This window comes from Rhinolophus ferrumequinum, chromosome 10 (genome assembly GCF_004115265.2).
Source record: "Rhinolophus ferrumequinum isolate MPI-CBG mRhiFer1 chromosome 10, mRhiFer1_v1.p, whole genome shotgun sequence".
Classification (NCBI taxonomy): Eukaryota; Metazoa; Chordata; class Mammalia; order Chiroptera; family Rhinolophidae; genus Rhinolophus; species Rhinolophus ferrumequinum.
This window is the reverse complement of record NC_046293.1, coordinates 38,586,717-38,605,721: the sequence shown is the minus strand read 5'-3', so window position 1 is coordinate 38,605,721 and position 19,005 is coordinate 38,586,717. Positions and strand designations below refer to the sequence as shown.

The window sequence follows — 19,005 nt, the reverse complement described above, 5'->3', positions numbered from 1 at the left end:
TCTCTGCTGAAGTGCATTTATGTGATAGCAAGGCCTAAGCAAACACGCAGCTTCTATTGGCACTTGTTCTATTCCTAACGGGGGAGGGGGCTTCTAGTGTGAAGTCATCTCATTTGCATTCAGGTGTCCTCAGCATTATCATGGAGGTTACGAAGTTATATTGGGAACTAAATGATGATATCAGAAAATATCCTTTTCAAAAAGGCAAAAAGTCAGAGTCTTAGGTATATATTGAAGAGAATTTCTGCTGAAAGTAATTAAGAGGGCAGCTTAGAAAGCTTTGTAGCTTTCTAATAATTACCTTTGGTGGGAAAAGAAAAGACTCTTTACAGGAAGCTTTTAACTCATGTAAGACTTAATTTTACTTTAAAGAACAAAATAAAATTACTTCTTGAAGAGACTGCTGAGAGGACCTCCCTCCTTTGGCCAGAAGAGCAGAGAAGACTGTAAATCAAGAAAAAGGTGAAGTAATAAATTATGAGCAAACTTTGGTATTCCAAGCACATAAAGACTATTTAATTTTCCTGTGTCTATTATGTGGAGGAGAGGAAATTCTGAAAATATTTGACAGATGTTTTGCCGTTAACACCAGAAAAGTGTGTGGGGGAAAAGAAAGGAGAGAAGTAGAGGAGGGGTCGATTTTGTTTAATAGTAGAAAAAGCAACATAAATCAAAGCAGTCTGTTGATGCCAGTCTTTATAATGTTCTGAGAGTATAACGAATTTACTTACATCATAAGTGATTTAATATTTTCAATCTGATTTTTGTTTTAACCTCTATTGGGGGGAGGGCTGACTTTCTAAAGCCTGGATAGTTTGAAACTTGACTGAGTACCTTTGGGTTTTGTTTTTGTTTTTTATTGTGGAAGCAAATATCATTTTACTGTTAAACAACTTGCAAGTACTAAATGGCTCATCTGTGATTTACTTTTTTACAGTTTTCCTCCTTCAGATCTAACAATTACATTAAGGTTCCTCTGTCGTTTTGGAAAGACTTTAGTACTACTCAGAAAGTGTTAGAGATTCAAAGGTTGACATTTCTGAGTGCTGTTCCTTTGTCTTTTCATGTCATGAAAACGGGACTAACATTTAGAAATTCTTAAACTTTCAAAGGAAATTTTGTGTAAATTCCCAGAATTTTGTTTTATTGGGAGGAAGCCACGATTTTTTTTTAGTATGTAGTTTAAAGTAATCACATAAGAGAGATAGCAGCTTCTGAGAAGGGGTAACCCTCCACTCAAACTACGCAGCAAACATGAACCACTGGCTAGCTGCAGTTAAGGAGGGGGAAAGGGAGCTGTGGTGAACCAGGGTCTGTGAGAGGACGCTATTTCACCTACCCCTGGTAAATCCGTGGAGCACCAGCCAGAACGCTTCATAAAGCTCAGCTTCCCATAATGATCTGAAATCTCTAAATAACACTAGCCTTCTAGAGAGGAATGACATCTACCAGTAGGATTGTCTATCTAGAAGACAAACATCCCTTGAGTGGTTCCCAGGCACCCGCGTTCATTTCAGAAAGATAGAGAAGCCGGTTGAGCGGGCGTTGACATCCGCTGCACTCCTTCCTAGATGATACTTACTGCCCAGTAATTCAGAGCAGTCTTTCTTCCCCGCCCAATGGCTTTGGGAAGAACCCCTTGCTTTTCCTTCGTTTCTCGGAGGCAGAGCAGCATACAAGTATAGTGACAGTTTGCTGCATCTGCGGAGTGAAGTGACACGGATAGAGTCATCCTAAAATATGTAACCGGGGACTGGGGGTTGAGGGACCGAAAGAATAGGTTATCCCAGAAAGGGTGGGTTAGACGCCTGTTGGTGGGCTAAAGGGCCGTGTACGCTCCCCAGGAACGTCAGTTCCCTTCAGCTGTTCCAAAGGGGGTCTCCATCATGTGCGCGGGTTTTCTTGGACGGGCTCCAGATGTCTTCAGTCTTCTGAGACAGCAAGAAATGTAATCTCGACCTGAAGTCTAAAACCGTGTTTTCCTTTTATAAGTGAAGGATCTCTCCCTCCCTAGCTGATTCTCCACACTCAGCTTGTCCCAGGAAAGGACAAGGAAGGAGGGTTCTCATCTCGCTCCTTGAGCTCCCATGCGGGCTTAGGGCTCCTAAACTCACAGGCCGGCGCGGCCCGTGACCTCCCCGCCCAGGATCCCCGGCGCCCGCGCTCTCCGGCTTGGCTCCTTGGCCTCCTCCTTGCCCGTCCGCCCCCGGCGGCCCCCGAGGCCGTGCGTCCAGCCGCTGGGGCTGCTGCTTTGCGCCGGAGGCCGGGGCTGCCCGGGTCCTTCCACACGCCCTCGGGGACCTCAGATGGCAGATCCACCGGCCAGTCCCGGGCCGGCTGGACCCAGCTGGGACGAGAGAATCCGCCCACGCCCCCGACTCCGGGATGGCGCGGCAGGGCTGGCGGTCCGGGGTGGGGCTCGGCGGAGCTCAGGGTAGCGTCGGGGGCGGCAGGACGGGAGGCGGGGAGCTCCTTCGCTTGCTCTGCATTCCCAGCTCGGTGCTCCCCTCCGCTTGCTCCCGCCGGCGGTCTGCTCGGGCCGATGGTCTCTGCCCCCGCCCCCCCTACGCCCTCGCTCGTCCCGCGCGCGTTCCTAGGGCGCCACCTCTTTGCGACTCGCTCACTTCTCCCGCAGGTTTGCCTGGGAGCGTGTGAACATTCCTCTGCTCGGCTTTCAACTTTCCTCCAACCTGCGCTGCCCGGCCAGCATGCCTCCCCGCCCGTGAAGCGGGGCCGCCACCGCCCCTCTGCGCCGCTATTAGCCCGCCCTCGCTGCCACCTGGCCCTCCTGATCGACGACACACGCACTTGAAACTTGTTCTCAGGGTGTGTGGAATCAACTTTCCGGAAGCAACCAGCCCACCAGAGGAGGTAGACAGACAACTATGTATATATATGTGGGTCTCCCTTCAAGTGGATCTGGAACAAGACGGCCTGATTCGCGAAGAAGCTGACTTCGGAGGAGGAAACTTTCTTCTCTTTTTAAGGAGGGGGTTAGCCCTGCTCCACGAACCCGGGAGAACTGCGGACCAGATTAATTAGACATTGCTACGGGAGTCGTGTAACCACGCTGCTCATCATTGATACATATATAAAACCATTTCGTTTTGGCTATTATTTCAGAGGAAGCGCCTCTAGGTTGTTGTGTTTTTTGTTTTTTGGGGTTTTTTGTTTTTGTTTCTGTTTGTTTATTTGTTTTTCCCCCTTTTTGGTCCCTTTTTGCCTGTGCGGTTTGGCAAAAGCACAATTGGAGTAGCTGGTTCCTAAATAAGTAAGTGCTGAGAAGCTTCAGAGAAAAAAAATTTTTTTTTTCTTTACAACTTGGGAGATGCCCTTGATGTTAAAAAGGCTATTGGAGAGCAGGCTAAAAGGGGGAGCGGGGTAGTTCGAGGAGATGGAGATTCCGGACTGACACTTCGGGCCCCTTTGCACTCTGTCGCAGGTCCTGAGAGCGAGAGGATACGATGCTGCGGAGGCTGGTTCAGCAGTGGAGCGTCGCGGTATTCCTGCTGAGCTACTCGGTGCCCTCCTGCGGGCGTTCGGTGGAGGAGCTCGGCCGCCGGCTGTAAGTACCTCGTCCTCCCCACGGCGCCGGGAGAAGGCTGGGGAGGCCAGTGGGAGAGGCCGCCAGAATGGGGCGCTGCCGAGGGCTCGCAGCGGTCACTGATGCTCCTCGCTCGGGTTAGAGAGCCGGGAGATCCGGCTACCTGCCAGGGGCTGAGCCCGGGTCCTCAAAACCGGCGGTAAAACTGGTTGAACCTCCAGGGAAGGCAGGGAAGAGACAAATTTTATGTGAGTTTCCATTAGAGGGAGCGGTTTTTTGTTTTGTTTTGTTTTGTTTTTCATAGAATCTCCCCTAGGAAAAGATTCTCTGCCTCTAGTAAAAGAAAAAAGTTGCTTTGAGGACCTGGGAGGGTTTTGAAACCCTGAGGATTACCAGAGAGATAACTCAGAGGAATCTGAGGGATCCAGGGGACAGGACATATGTCTGTGTGCGCAGGTATACTTACTGAATGTGGGTGGTAATTGGTGTGTGAATAGCAAAAACCTTACATCTAATTTTATTATTAGTGACATAATTTTGAGCATATAAAAATGGGACCACATTACATAATGAAGGCATATTATATAAGAAAGCAGTAACAACTTTGCAATGGCACAATTCCAACGTTAGTATTGATACAGTTCAGGACCGCTAGAGTACTTGATTCCAAAATGAATGTTAGTTGTGGAAACTTTTTTTTCTTAGAATTACTGCTAACAATTCTTTAATCTGGAATCACATGTCTGCACTGTAGACTGAAAACTTGTGTTTTAGTGATTCTTTTAAGGATAATTTTAACTTTAAAATAACCATACATCCAAGCACACCAGATAATCATCACTATGTTGTATGACTGAAAAGATGGAAGAGTGATAGAGTAACACTATCTTCATAATCTATTGGACCTAGCAGTTCAATAATGTGTGTTACACTGTTTTTGGGTGATCTTCAAGCTGCAGCCTCAGTGTTCAGGATGAGAAAACCATAAAGTTTGAGAACTGACAAGAGCTTGCCTCTGGAGAAGGAATTAAGGAGAACTTTTACACTAACAATAGAAATTGCAATATCTAATATTTACAATCAAGTTCATGGTGTGTCCTTGTAAATTTCCAAGGGTGTACCAAAAGGCAACAGTGTTATATGTACCCTTGGTCTAGTATTATTAGAGCAGAAAATCCTTAAATAAAATTACTTTAGACATGTCTGAACATTGGCACCAAAATGAAAATCTATTATCGATTTCCTTAGGCAAATTGTGTAGAACAGTATACTAAAGATAAAGCTGCATTGTACTCTTCAAATCAACGTTTTGCTGATGTATTTCTGAAAATTGTCTTCACACTTTTTGGTCATTTTGTGATTTGTATTAAATTCAGTTATTTAAAATCCTTATATAAATATAGATGAGGACTGAATTTTTTAAAGCACGCTTAAATACTGTATTTATTTGGCCAAGATATACTGTCTTGGAACACAGCCAATTTTTTTTCTTTAAAGTTGTGTAAGAAATACCTGTTTTCTCTTTTGAGAAACAGTAAATGGACCATGATTAAATCCACAGTTATGTCATAAAAATTGTGCTGATTGTCCTAAAGCCTATTTTTAACTCTTTGTTGCACCTTGCAAAATACACATCAAAAACCATTTAGCAGCCAAAGACTCTGTTATAGTTTTGTTTGTGGGTGAAATATAATATTGTAGTTAAACACTCACACTCAGCAGTCAGTTATAAAACTACCACAAAACATTCTTATAGTTAATGGCTAATAGATCATCACATTACAGCGATGGTGTTTCACGGAGGCTGAAATTATCAGTAGATGAAGATGTTTTTATCAAATTATTACTGCCAAACGGAGTTTAAAAAAATAAGTTATTGTTTTTGCATTACTGCCAAGTAACAGTAAAACAAAATATTAGCCTATTATTATCAACTCAGTTTCTTGAAAGAAATTTTAATATATAATCAAACCATGTTACTCCCCAATTACTTTTCACACCAAGTATTAGGGAAACTGCATTAGATGTTTTCCTAACTAGGGGCTAACTTTTAAAGGAGAGGAAACTACTACAACAATAACACTGTCGAGCCATGCAAAAGAGGCAATCTAGGTTTGTGAATCGTTTGGACCTGTGAGTCCAACAGATTTTAATTAATGAGGCTAGAGCATGAGTAAATTTGAGGTTGGAAAGTGAGACATACGGGTGTTCTTGTCCAGATGAACATGGCTCATGGCAGGTAGCAACCTTAGTGTTTAAGTTAGAGAGGAAAGCCCGGCAGATGCAGAAACCTAAAACATCATTGGCTGATTTGTTGGGGAGCCAGACTGGGTCTAGTCCATTTAATGAAAAGCATAACTTTCGCCTGAGTCATTTGGGTTGGAAGGGACTTCTGGTGAGTCATCTTAACTCTAACACCCTAACTCTGACTCTTCCATGTACCACAGAACTTTTCTCAAACCCAGACTCTGGCCTTAGGAGCCTAGCATCAGCACAAGCATGTTGCTACTTCCTGTGCTGAAAGAGAAATTTCCATCACTCTGTTTATTCTGTGTGTTCCTTGATAGCTCCTTAGAAATTTAGTCTTCTTCCCCGAAAACTCCCTTGAAAGTGATTTTTCTTTAAAAGAGAAGAGACTTTTTTTGACTGAAGTTAGAGTTATCTATGTTAATCAGTTCCCCCACATTTTCGCAATTTTTTTAACAATCCTTAAAGGAGACCATAAACATAACATACTTGTTTTTCCATGTTGGAGCGTAGGTACATAATAAATGCCATGTGAGCCATTGTGCTATGTAATATTTACAGGCATGTAGAGTAACAGACTATTATTAAGGCCATATTTACAACTTAAATATTTCAGAATTATCTAAATTGAAAGCCTCCTTAATTTGACTTTATTGCTCAATACTGACGGATATCTAGTTTGTACATGCTAGTCCTTTATACTTGTGTCAGTTCATGTCTTCTTTTGAAAATAAATAGAATGCTTTATGGACCTTATTCTTTGTTGACGGTAAAGATACTAGTATATTCCTAATCCTTGAATTCAATTGCCCAATCTGAAATTCATTCTTCACAATAATTTAATGCAAGTTTAAATGCAGAAAGCGTTGAACTATTGAATAAATTATGTAACAGCATTTCAGATTTAGCATTTAAGAAAAATCTGTGTTTCCCAGTACCTTAACAATTAAAACCCCTAAAAGGCAGAAGGGTCATCTTTACCTCACAAGAGATGTACGATTTTAACCTGGACAAAGTTGTGCCACAGTGTAGATTTTTTATAAAAGAAAAGGATAGAATAGTCACTCCTTTTCCCATGAGAACCATCCTGGGAAAGTACAGTGCTTGAGTTAGGAAGTCACTGTGACTCACAGTTGACAGGCCAGCCAAGATGACAGGCATATATGCCAATCAGAGGAGGCATGAGCAAAGTGGCTTGATTAGAACCGACCAACCATTAAAAGTTTTGTCTTCAGGTTATGCTAGCATGAGCTGTATTATGTATTTGGGATGCAACACAGATGGAAGTGGATATCTGCCAGGAATTGAAAAGAAATAAAGTCCCCAAATACTATAAATGGTCACTGGTTAAGAACTTTTTAATGTGACATTTTGCTAAAATGATACTTATTAGACTGCACTACTTATGAAATACGCAATTATATCAGTCCTATTCTTTTAAAATGTTATTAGAGGATATAAATATATTGTACCACAGCCTCAAATTTTTAGATTATTAAAAGTTTCCAGAATACTAACTATTGCCACAAAGTAAGTGAATTTTAATCTAGTCACATGTAGCACCTTCAAAAAGGAAGAGAGACTCCTTCATGCCTCATTTAAATCAGGCTCCTGTTACATTCCTTTCCATTAAGTCATGTCTTTTTTGAACAGGCTATATGGCTTTAAGTCAGTCCACACACTAAAATACTAAAAGGAAGCTGGCATTCTAGCTGTAGGGTTCAGAGAAATAATGACTGTTCTTTTGTGTCTTACTCTTTTGGGGCTCACAGTCTCTCATTCCCTCTGTGATAATCCAAACTCTAGATATTCTAATTCTTTATTTGTGTGATGAAAATAGACTTCTTGGGGCAATAATCTTGGTCTTCGAGGAAACTGATAGGTTCCTGTCCATTCGCCCATTGTCATAGTTTCCATGACAGGCTTTTTACTCTGTGCCCTTTCCCTCTTGTTTTCTTAACATATGCTTCAGCTTCAGCAGGAAAAAGGATTGAGGAAGGTAAAAAAACTATCTTGGTTTTAGAATCGGAGGAACTCATCTGTGGGGCCATGGCTCTGCCTGGTCTTATTGTGTGGGCATTTAGTCTCTCTGAACCTCACTTTCCCCATCTATTATATGAGAATAATGCTATTAATTATTGTCATATCTCTCTGAGGAGTTAAAGAAGTGAATGCAATAAGGGACCCAGATACCACTGTGTCAGGGAAATAAGTACATGGGATGTAGACCTGCAAAATATACTTTTGAAAATGAGCCACTTTGGAGGGTCATTTCAGTGGTAGAAATTGGCAGAGTTGAAACAGGCATGACTGATTAATGTATGTAACCCTTAAATATGGTTAATGATATACACACAGACTAATTAAAGAATACATGGATGGACAATTTAAGCAAGAGCCAGAGTGTCATCTAAGACGATTGATATTGAATTAGTTTATTCTTTTTCACTATATTTTATGAGTGTTGCTTATATAGAAAAAATCACTTCATGTTTGTTCTTAGAGATATTTATAAGACAAAGAAAAAGTAGAAAAAGTGAATTTCTTAATTAAGTACTAAGGATAATACCCTCTGAAACATTAAATTAAAAAAAAACTCACAGAAGAAATAGAATGATCTCACTTAATTTAAACACACAAAGAAACCCATTTTAAAGAGACCACCCACTACTTTACAGAAAATTATGCACACTCTGACAGTTGGCCTTCAAATATAAGTTCTTGGTAGCCTGCAGTCTAATATGTTAAAATTCAGTCTGTTAGGTGGTTTCCCAGACAGGCTTCACTGCTCACTTTATCCTTCAGTCTTTGTTTGCTTTTACTCTTACAGCTTGCTATTCTTTGAATTTAGTGTTATTATTTTCTTAATGGGGGAGCTGTGTGTGTGTGTGTGCTTACGCGTGTGCAAATAGTCAGGTAAAATCAGCCTCCTTTTTATTTGCCGGGCTAGTACTTCTGGATTTATTTCCCCAACACAACTCTGAAAAATGTGAAAAGCAGTTTAGTGGTTTCTGTCCATTACTGAGTGTAACTGAATCATATTTAAATTGAGAAGGGAGCATACAAATCACTGACTCTGACCCCTTTTTTTAAAACAGCCGGGGCCCACAAGACCCAAGAATGTTTGTGTTCTCACAAAGGTCACAGACTTAGTGAGTGGCAGAGCTAGGACCCTGGGCTAGAGCCAGCCAACTGCCATTGCCACTCTGGCCCCTTCCCTGCTCAGAGAGCTTGCTTTTCTTCCAGCTTGTGCCCTGTATCAGACCAACTAGAACACTAAAGGGCTTTCCTCATATCTTTGTGGTCTCTACCAACAACTACAATGTCATTGTTTTCTTTCTCTCCTGCTATTTTTTCCCTTAAAGCAAAAGAGCTGTGTCTGAACATCAGCTCCTCCATGACAAGGGGAAGTCCATCCAAGACTTACGGCGACGATTCTTCCTTCACCACCTGATCGCAGAAATTCACACAGCTGAAATCAGAACTACCTCGGAGGTTTCCCCCAACTCCAAGCCTGCTCCCAACACCAAGAACCACCCTGTCCGATTTGGGTCTGATGATGAGGGCAGATACCTAACTCAGGAAACCAACAAGGTAGAGCCATACAAAGAGCAGCCACTGAAGACACCAGGCAAGAAAAAGAAAGGCAAGCCTGGGAAACGAAAGGAGCAGGAGAAGAAGAAACGGCGGACTCGATCGGCCTGGCTAAACTCTGGCGTGGCTGGGAGTGGGCTGGAAGGGGACCACCTGTCTGACATCTCCGCGACATCGCTGGAGCTCAATTTCCGGTAATTGGCCCCCTGACTCAGAGCCTCTCCTCGGTCTTCTCACCAGGGGGTGTGTAGCTTCCCTTCGGCCTTAGCTTGGACACACCTTTCTGCCCCGTCAGTCACTCCACAGTTTAAAAGCTTACAAAACCAAGATGACTCAGAATATTGTCTTACTTAAAGCAGTGTCCTCCGACCCCCTCGACACACACAGGGGTCTGATAACCTGTGTCTCTTTCTCCACCATCGCACCCCCCAATACCAGTCCTTTAGTACTCCACTAACTAGTTTCATTTCGTAGGCCAGCTTCAGAAGCTAATGACCACCTTCATCATTGGCTGGAGAAATGAGTTTATTCCCCAAATCTCACACCATGGCAAACTTCTGTTTCATCTGTTACTTTTTTAATCACTTCAGGGGAGAACACAGAAGGCTTTGATAGGATCTACAAACAATACACTACAAACAGAACACTGTCTTACCGTAGACAATGCTGAGCTGTTCACATTTTTTATTTAATTCAATGTATTTATTTAAAATTAATGTATTTTAAATCTTATTTTTATTTAAATAAATTAAATTTTTTAAACACACACTTTGAATTTATTTAATTAAATTTAACTCTGGTTTCTACCTGCTTATGAGAAGGAAAAAAACATGATTTCTGAACAATTTTAAGTATTGGCTTGGGAAGGACATGTTATTCGCATGTAGCTATTTGTCCACTGACACGTTGAAATATTTTTTCTAATTATTGCAGTAGGAATAATAAAACCTCACATCTATGTGGCGTGTTTACCCTTACCTCACAGATGCAGGTAGTAATGACATTCACAGAGTTTGGAGCCAAATAAATACCTTAGGTTCGAATTTTGAGTCTGAATTTTCAAGCTCACAACCTTTGACGAGTTACTTCGTGTTTCTAAGACTCACTTTCCTCCTCTCTGAGATGAAGATAATAATTGTACCAACCTCTTTGGGTTGAGTGAAAATTAAATGAGATTACATGGGTTAAATGCCTGTGATACAGTCAGTGCTCAATAAATTGCAAGTTGTTGTTTTGGTGCTTTTAGGTATAGTTCTGATTGTTCATTCTGTTTATACTGGTGTGTGTGTTTCTGTGAGGCAAAAAGGGAAAATTATTCATTTCGTTTTATAAACTAGAAAACCAAGGTATTCCACAGTTAAAGTACCTGAGCAGTCCTGGCTACTGGTATAGGTAGTCCTCAAAACTGCATTTATTTCCCGGTTTCCTGACACTTAGGCCAGTGCTATGTCAGTGCTGCCCCTTGATCTATGCATTTCCACTGATAGGATGGATATTTTTTTATTGTTTACTTTTCAGTAGAGCACTTCAGTGGGGTTTGAAAGAAAGAGGAAAACAACACAAGAATGTGTCATATGCAGCTAATGATCTCATTAGTTAAGGAGTCCCCTGTTACTTCTCCAGTTCTTTCCTCTGACTAGAGATAGGATTATAGAGTGATGTTTCAAAGGGGACTTTGAACCTATTTACCGTCACTTCTCTCTTTGAGTTGACAAAACCCATCATTGCATAGCATATAAAATGATAATTACATTGAATAAGTAGTATAGCTTCAGCACTCAATGGGCAGTAGCACTAGAGAAATCTTTAACATAGTGAATGACTTGCTCTGCAAGTATCTAATGGATCTGTGAGGGGTAACAAACCTTATGAATTTTGTCTCAATGCAGATATTCAGTGTATTTTAAGATATGATCTTAACTGTACTTATTTATCACTAATGCAAGGACTCTATTGCCAGAACCTACCTATTTTTAATCCATTCTCTCTCTCTCTCTCTCTCTCTCTCTCTCTCTCTCTCACACACACACACACACACACACACACACACACAAGTATACATAACATATAATAAAAACAGAAGTATACATACTTTCTTTGTATTTTATTCATTTAAAATTTGTAGTGCTCTTAAGTATCTGGAGAATTAATGAAAATCAGCACTCGTCAATTCTTATCCCAAAGCTATCCCTAAGTTAAAGTAGATCTAGTGAAAATTAGGCAGTGGCCTAATCAAATCCAGATCTAGGACTGAAAGAAAGAGAATGTTTCTGCTTCTCCTTTCTGTTCCCTGGTTGTGAGGAACGTTCATGGAAAGCACTGTGTGTTTGGCAGCCAGATGTTGGCACTGTCCCAATACAACCCAACAGAGGCGCAGGAAGAGTGGGGAAATTTAGGAGGGTATGATGAGAACATATGGGGCCATGCAAATTCTGTAATACAAATAGAATCTTTTCAGAATAACTATTTTAAAATTTTATAAGCAACAAAACTTTTATTAATGTTCTCTCTTTAGTCTCTTCGCATTATTATATGATGATCTGAGAGGTCTGATGATATGGCAAACATGAACTTTCTTACAACATATATAGTAGTTCTTAACAGAAACTACTGAGCTAAAACTGTCTGGCTTCTCTTACGTGAACCAGTCAGTGGGAGATACATAGCTTTAAATTTTGGAAATTACACTTTGGAATTTTTGATGTTGCAAATGAGATGTCCAGATACACTAGGACTCATTTCATGGAGACCGTATGTTTTGCCTTGGTAAATATTGATTTAGAAACAATATTAAAGCTTTTCAGTATTCAAAAGGGCTAGGACTTTAAAACATCTCACACACATATAGCAAACACACACACATACGTTTAGGTCATGTTACATGTTTTCCTTAGCTATTCCAATGCATGCCTTTGTTAAAGGAAGTCAGAAGGAAGGTTAACAAGTCAACTGGCTGGGCAGTGTGAAATATAATTAAGTGATCTTTTCCTTTTTTCTTTCTTTCCTTCTGAGAAAATAATGGTTCAAAATACTGTTAATTCCCTTCTTGCTTGTGTTATTTTATACTTTTAAATCAATTGATCCTTTTTCTGTAATTTAAAATAGGCTTTCCCAATTTCTAATGCAAGATCCATTCAAAAAACCAGCAGAGAGAGAAACAAATAATTCTATCTTAATTTTGGCTTCAGAACTAAAATTCAGTAATAGTTTCATTCATGAATGTTTAAGGACAGCTAATAAAATGACACAAGACATCAAATCATCAACCAAACGTACTCCATGTAATTAAACAACTTTCCAAAATTTACCCCAAGTCACACACTTTAGACTACCCTCACAACAGCCCATTATTTTATCAAGAGATTGGCCAAATGACAACCTAGAAAAATAAAGAAGCTGCGGATCACTCACATCAGACATCACTGGGGAATAAACTTCTAAGCAAGGTGTATTTGATGATGGATTGCACAACCTATCCTTATTTCCACATTCTCAAATGTGTCCCTTCTCTTTCCAAACTTGCCAATTGGCAGCTTTGGAAAATTCTCACAGGGTCTCCTTTTGCTGGCAGAGTATGCTTAGAGATGCAAGCCTTTTTCTTTCTGCACTACATATGACCATTTGATCAACTTAAAGACTCTATAGCAGAGGTTCTAAAAAGTCAGGTGGATCCCACAGGCACCTCTTACAAGAGATATTTACAAGAAGTCCCCTGAATCTCTTTCCATTATGGTCCAATGTTTCTTAATTTATACCTCTTATTTTATGTCTCTTCATTTGTAAGGATAATTAACCTATTTTCCCTTCTTTCCCTTTTCAGGAAGCATTGAAATTTTTGCAAAGAACTTCAGAGGACATATTGCAGGATTCTGTAATAGTGAACATATGGAAAGTATTAGAAATATTTATTGTCTGTAAATACTGTAAATGCATTGGAATAAAACTGTCTCCCCCATTGCTCTATGAAACTGCACATTGGTCATTGTGAATATTTTTTTCCAAGGCTAATCCAATTATTATTATCACATTTACCATAATTTATTTTGTCAACTGATGTATTTATTTTGTAAATGTATCTTGGTGCTGCTGAATTTCTATATTTTTTGTAACATAATGCACTTTAGATATACATATCAAGTATGTTGATAAATGACACAATAAAGTGTCTATTTTGTGGTTGATTTTAATGAATGCCTAAATATAATTATCCAAACTGATTTTCCTCTGTGCATGTAAAAATAGCAGTATTTTAAATTTGTAAAGAATGTCTAATAAAATATAATCTAAATTACATCATGACTCAAGGTGAATCATATCCTTCAAAGTTTCTAGTAGAAGGAATACCATGTAATTTTTTAAGCTGTATTTGATGTGATCTTAAGTTTAATATGTTTACATTGGAACATAATCCAACATTTTCACGTTAGCTTTTAGTTAAAAATCACTTAAAATGTATTTCATCCAATATTTAAGCTCAATTCAATAGAATGGCTGAACTACCTAGATATTATTTTATGAAGCACATCCAATTTGAAGTGAAGACGGGAGAAGGCAGAGAAAAACAGAGAAGTCAGGAGAACAGATTAATGAAACAACCCAGAGAGTCAGCCAGAGCTGGAAAAAAGGGAGACACAGAGATCAGGAACTTTAAGGACAAGGGTACTTTTAACCAAGTAAAGTTTAATTTGAGAGAGCTTGCTCTTATTTGCAACAATAATAAGCATAAAAGAGCTACTTGAGAATTCTACTTGTTAACATTTCCTACCAGAGAAAGGAGATACTCAGGTTTGGGACATAGGTGACAACTCAAAAAGCCTCCAAAGGGGAAGACTACTTTCCTGTGATATCACAGTTCCATGGACCAGGGTTGCAAACAGCATGGGTATAACACCATATGCGATCCCTTTTCCATTTTGAGTATCATCCTACTTTTCCTACTTCTATGTTCAGATGAAAACACAAACATCTTTCCTTCTACAGAATTTTTTTCTTTAACTGTATTCAGCTTAGGACATATCAGAAAAACAAAACACAACACAACAAAAAGCCTATGAATCAAGAATCAAGCAAGCACATATTTAGGAAGCATTATGTTCAGACCTAATATTCTGTTAGATGTCTCTTAGATGTTTGGGGGATGCACAAGAAGTAAAATGCTATAACTGCCCTCAAGATTCTCTCACTCCAGTGGATAGATTACACATACATGTACATGAAAATGTACTAAATGCTGTAGTCAAGAAACTATGAAATGATACAAAAGTCTATGAACCTTTTTAAAAAGGAGGAAAAAAATGGGGAAAGATTAGTCTGAACTGGATGTGAGTAGGATAATGTTTTGGGAAGGAATATTCTAACACTGAGTTTATTCATATTTTCACTTGAGTCCCATAGCCTTCAAAATAGGACCCATCTTACTATTTTTTGATAATTTTGAACCTGTTAGTAAGAAATATGCGAATTTGTGTTTAGCTTCACTTATGAATTTGTTGGAGATAGTTTTTACACCTAAAAAATATTTAGAAGTTTAAGGCCAATACCCTAAACCTGTATAAAGCAGCTAGACTGGGGGGATCTTAAAAACAAATATAACCCCATCCTGCATAACCCCATCCAATATTCTAAATCTGAAGATTACACCAAATCCTTGTAAGTTGTTTACATAAAATATGTTTTTTAAATACTAGCTTGGTAAATAGTTGGGCATTAGGGCAAGGAAGCAGCAGATTCAAGTCATTTTTTAAAGTTTTTCTTCACAAATAGCCCATTACTGAAAAGAAAAGGGGGAAAAGGGAATGTGGAGGTTTATAGCTATCAATTCTCACCAAAGCATTATTAATGTGATTATTGCCTTTCGTCATATACTAGGTCTTCTAGCAATGATAAGGAGTAAAATCATAGGATAACGGATGGAGTGGAAAGATGAAGGAAGCAAAATAACTTCGGAGAAAACTCGTTTTTTATGATGTCATTTTCTACGAAAGACAAACTGAGATACATGATTTAAGATAATGTGTTTAAACGTAAATAAACCCCCATCGAATTACCGTCTAAGTGAATATGGTTCAGCCTTGACTTAAATAATGTTTATAAAACAATAACAATTTAAATAAAGGCAACTTGGACTATGTATTCTGGAATTAAGAAAATAAAATGTAATCTGCTAACTCGCTATTATTACCTTCCTCAAATTTTATTCAGACAGAAGCTTTGGTATTTCATTAGATACCTAATATACATTTAATGACACTGTGGAGTCCAACTGTAAAAGACAAGCAGTGATACTTAAGTGTGAAACCTCATTCCTTATTTCTGTATTTTCCAGCCATCGTTGTACAACAGGTGCATTCTAAAGCATTGTGCTTATAATGCATCTAATATATTCAGGGTTACATGAACTTACGAACTAAGATCAGTGTTGACATTGTTGGTCCTGAAAATATTTGAAGTCATACTGTTACCCCCCTTCCTTGTTACGAAAATTAGTTGGGAATGTAGGCAGCATCAGAGAAATATGGAGAAACTGAAGCTTTTCTTGGGAGAAAGCATAATCATATACTATGATGGTTAAGAACACAGTTTTAATTTTTCCATTACCTATTCTGAGTACCTGTTGAGCAAAGCAGCTATTAAACTCTCTGTATCTACCACACATGGACAAAGAGAATCAATCTTTTTAAAATCAAAAAGCTCTTTCTAATACATTATATAATGAACCCAACAAGAAAAACAAAGTCAAGTATTACTTCAATTTTATCTTATAGTCAATTCATTAAATACTGAAACATGGTTTAATAGATATCCATCTGTGCTTAAAGAACACAGTGAATGTGTTTTGTAAGAAATTCTGAAATACATCATCATGAGGTATTAACGTTAGGATAATCTACAGTTTAATTCTAGAGTATCTTACAGTTAACTGCTATTTTTCCCTTTGGCCACACAATCCACGGGAAAACAGAACCAGCTGTGGACAGAAACAATATGTTGAAGCGCAGAGGGTTCATCTTCTGTAAACAGTGTGTACTTTTATTGAGCGTTCTAAGTGTTCCAAAGAAGTGTTCCCAGCAGAGCAATCATTCCTTCTTTAAATAAAGGGTAAAAGACATTCCAAGCACTTCCCTTTGTTTAATAACCCAGAAGGTGTTGAGAACAAGGCTCTTATCAAAGATTCTATTATATAATTAGCAAAACGCTGCCATATGGTAAGTTACTCCTAAGGACTCAACTGAACATTTCAGAGGGGTTATTAAACACTGATAGCTACTAAGATTCCAAAGGCTAAAGGTATTACTTCAATGAATTATATTATTATGTATCCTGGGGTTAATTCTTTAAGAGAGTACTATTCCTTCCAAATTGCCCACGTTACTTCCCTAATTATTTTGTGAAATTCTTAAGGGCAGGAACCTTGACTTTTTAATATGGACCATCCAACACTAGATAACAGCATTCGTACATAGCAGGTGCACAATAAATATTTGTTGAACATATTTAAAGGTTCCTTCAGTTTCTGGATGTATCAACTGAAAAAGCAGAGTTAAGCAAAAAGTCTGCAAGAGGTAGGAGAAGGATCAGAGTTTTGAGTATTTCAGACTCCCATGCCAGGCCATTCTATTATTCCAATACCAAGAGGCTTGGAGAATAACGGCTCCAAGTTATCAACTGTTCACCAGAGTGCCCTTTGTTTTTCAGCCTCTGGTTTAATAGGAACTTTTCCAGCCCTACAAGTACAAAAAGCAAGGGTTTGTGTGGAGTATACAGCAACCTCCCAGAGGAAGGGAGGAGAATTTAAAATATCAGGTTTTCTTACTATGAATACACTGCACAGAAGTTACCCACAGGGCCCAGTTGTGCAGAAGAGGCACACTGCTATTTTGTCAGAAGATTAATATACACAGTTCCCAACCAGAGCTACCCAACGTCAGGATGAGAACATTCACATCTCTGTGTAAGTTCCTGATATGCTCATATTTACAAGTACAAAGCATAACAGATATGTTTTCAAACTGCATCTTAATTAAATTTCAAAATATCTTCCAGGGAATTTCCTAACATTTTCCTCCAAACTGGAAGACATTTACAAATTGGAATAAATACAAAATGTGTCACTCCTGAAAAATGGATTTCTTTTAATGGTGACTCCTACTCCTTGCCAAATCTGTGTTGCTTTGGGGTCTAAAAAGCAAAATCATTCATCTGCCTTCCATTTGAGCAAGGTAATTGATGGTCAAAACTCAATGGGCTGTCACTTAAAAGCTGCTGGGAAGTGGCCTGTTGAATTCCATGTTCTACAAAATAAATGCAAAACAATAACAAACCATGCCACGTTGGATTTAGTAATTCTATATTCACATTATTCTTTCATTCATCATGAGTTTTAGTAGAACCCTTGAGTCAGTGTAGAATATACAACAATATATTGAACAGTTGTGACATGACTACCCACAGTGAAACAAACTAGAAAGCAGGCATGCTTCGAGGACAATTTTTTTCTCTTCAGATGATACAGTGGGAAATTCTTAACTGCCCTCTTCCTCAAGAATGGTAAATTTTATTCCATAACATTTTATAACATTGTAACGACTAGCATGTTAGAAATAATACGTTAGCATAACACCAAGCCAACATACAACAGAGTTAATAGTTACTGTTTTCTGAGCTTTTACATATGTTGCACTAACCTATTTTGCACTCTATCTCATTTAATCCTTACAAGCATTCCATGAGGTAGATATTATTTGTCTCCATTTTACAGAAGATGCAGCTTTGCCTTAGGTTAGACAACCTGCCCAAGATCATACAACTGGTCACATATCAGAGATGGGACTCAAAACAAGCCTCACCTGCCTCCCGAGTCTGCGCTCTGGGCCACAGTTACAAGTGCTGTAGTCAAGTTTGGTTCAGAATAAACATCTTTTAGACAAAACTATTTTGCCTTACTTTCGGTGAGTTCAGTGAAATCATAGGTCTCAGATAATCCTATTTTGCTCCACTCTCTACTCTCCTGTCAGAACATTATTTTACCAGCATCTGTCCTTCATAGCATCTCTTAAGGCTGACTACAGCCTTACATTCCTCAAAGCTCAAGACTGTTCCCTCTCTCCCAGACACACAAACACACACACACACACACACACACACACACACACACACACAGCCAAGAAGCCCAGGTGTTTGCACAGCCCCATGAATGAGCAGCTGTTGCTTTAAAGGAGGGTGGCAGAGGAGGGCGAGGGAGTGCTGGCTGGCAGGCGGGTATGTAAACGTATACAGAGAGCCACTTTCTGTAAGAAGGCTAAAACATATTTAAAATGGGACCACCTCAGAGATGAAATCTTTCCCCTCCTGTTACCTCTCAACCTGCTCCAAAACTCCAATATTCAGTTTTTCCAAGTCTCGCTCTCCCTCCCCCCCAGCTTCCCTGGAGAATGCTGATTTTCTATGTGAACACTTGGCCCATGGCAGAGCAGCTTTCCTCCTTCATTTAGCAGTCAGAAATAATTTCAGCAGTTAATTATTTCCCCAGCTAACAGATGTGTGTGCCCACTCTGCAGGCTCCTCTACACACTGCCCACACAGGAGCAAATAATGAGGGTGCCATCATCGTTTCTTTTCAT

At 39.3% G+C, this 19,005-nt stretch overlaps 1 protein-coding gene across 3 annotated transcripts; it reads left to right on the top strand.

Moving 5' to 3' along the window:
- Window positions 1-255: 255 nt before the first annotated feature.
- Window positions 256-13,684, top strand: PTHLH (parathyroid hormone like hormone). 3 transcript variants are annotated; one of them, XM_033117553.1, is made up of 6 exons: window positions 256-462; window positions 938-1,029; window positions 2,636-2,871; window positions 3,443-3,565; window positions 9,157-9,579; window positions 13,206-13,684. In XM_033117553.1, the coding sequence occupies exons 4-6, from the start codon at window positions 3,465-3,467 to the stop codon at window positions 13,213-13,215; spliced, it is 534 nt and encodes a 177-aa protein (XP_032973444.1). In that variant the 5' UTR covers window positions 256-462; window positions 938-1,029; window positions 2,636-2,871; window positions 3,443-3,464; the 3' UTR covers window positions 13,216-13,684. The 3 variants fall into 3 exon arrangements, with proteins under 3 accessions (XP_032973444.1, XP_032973445.1, XP_032973443.1); XM_033117554.1 differs by lacking the exons at window positions 256-462; window positions 938-1,029 and having other exon boundaries at window positions 2,527-2,871; window positions 13,206-13,550; XM_033117552.1 differs by lacking the exons at window positions 256-462; window positions 938-1,029; window positions 2,636-2,871 and adding an exon at window positions 3,172-3,271 and having other exon boundaries at window positions 13,206-13,549.
- Window positions 13,685-19,005: the final 5,321 nt, after the last annotated feature.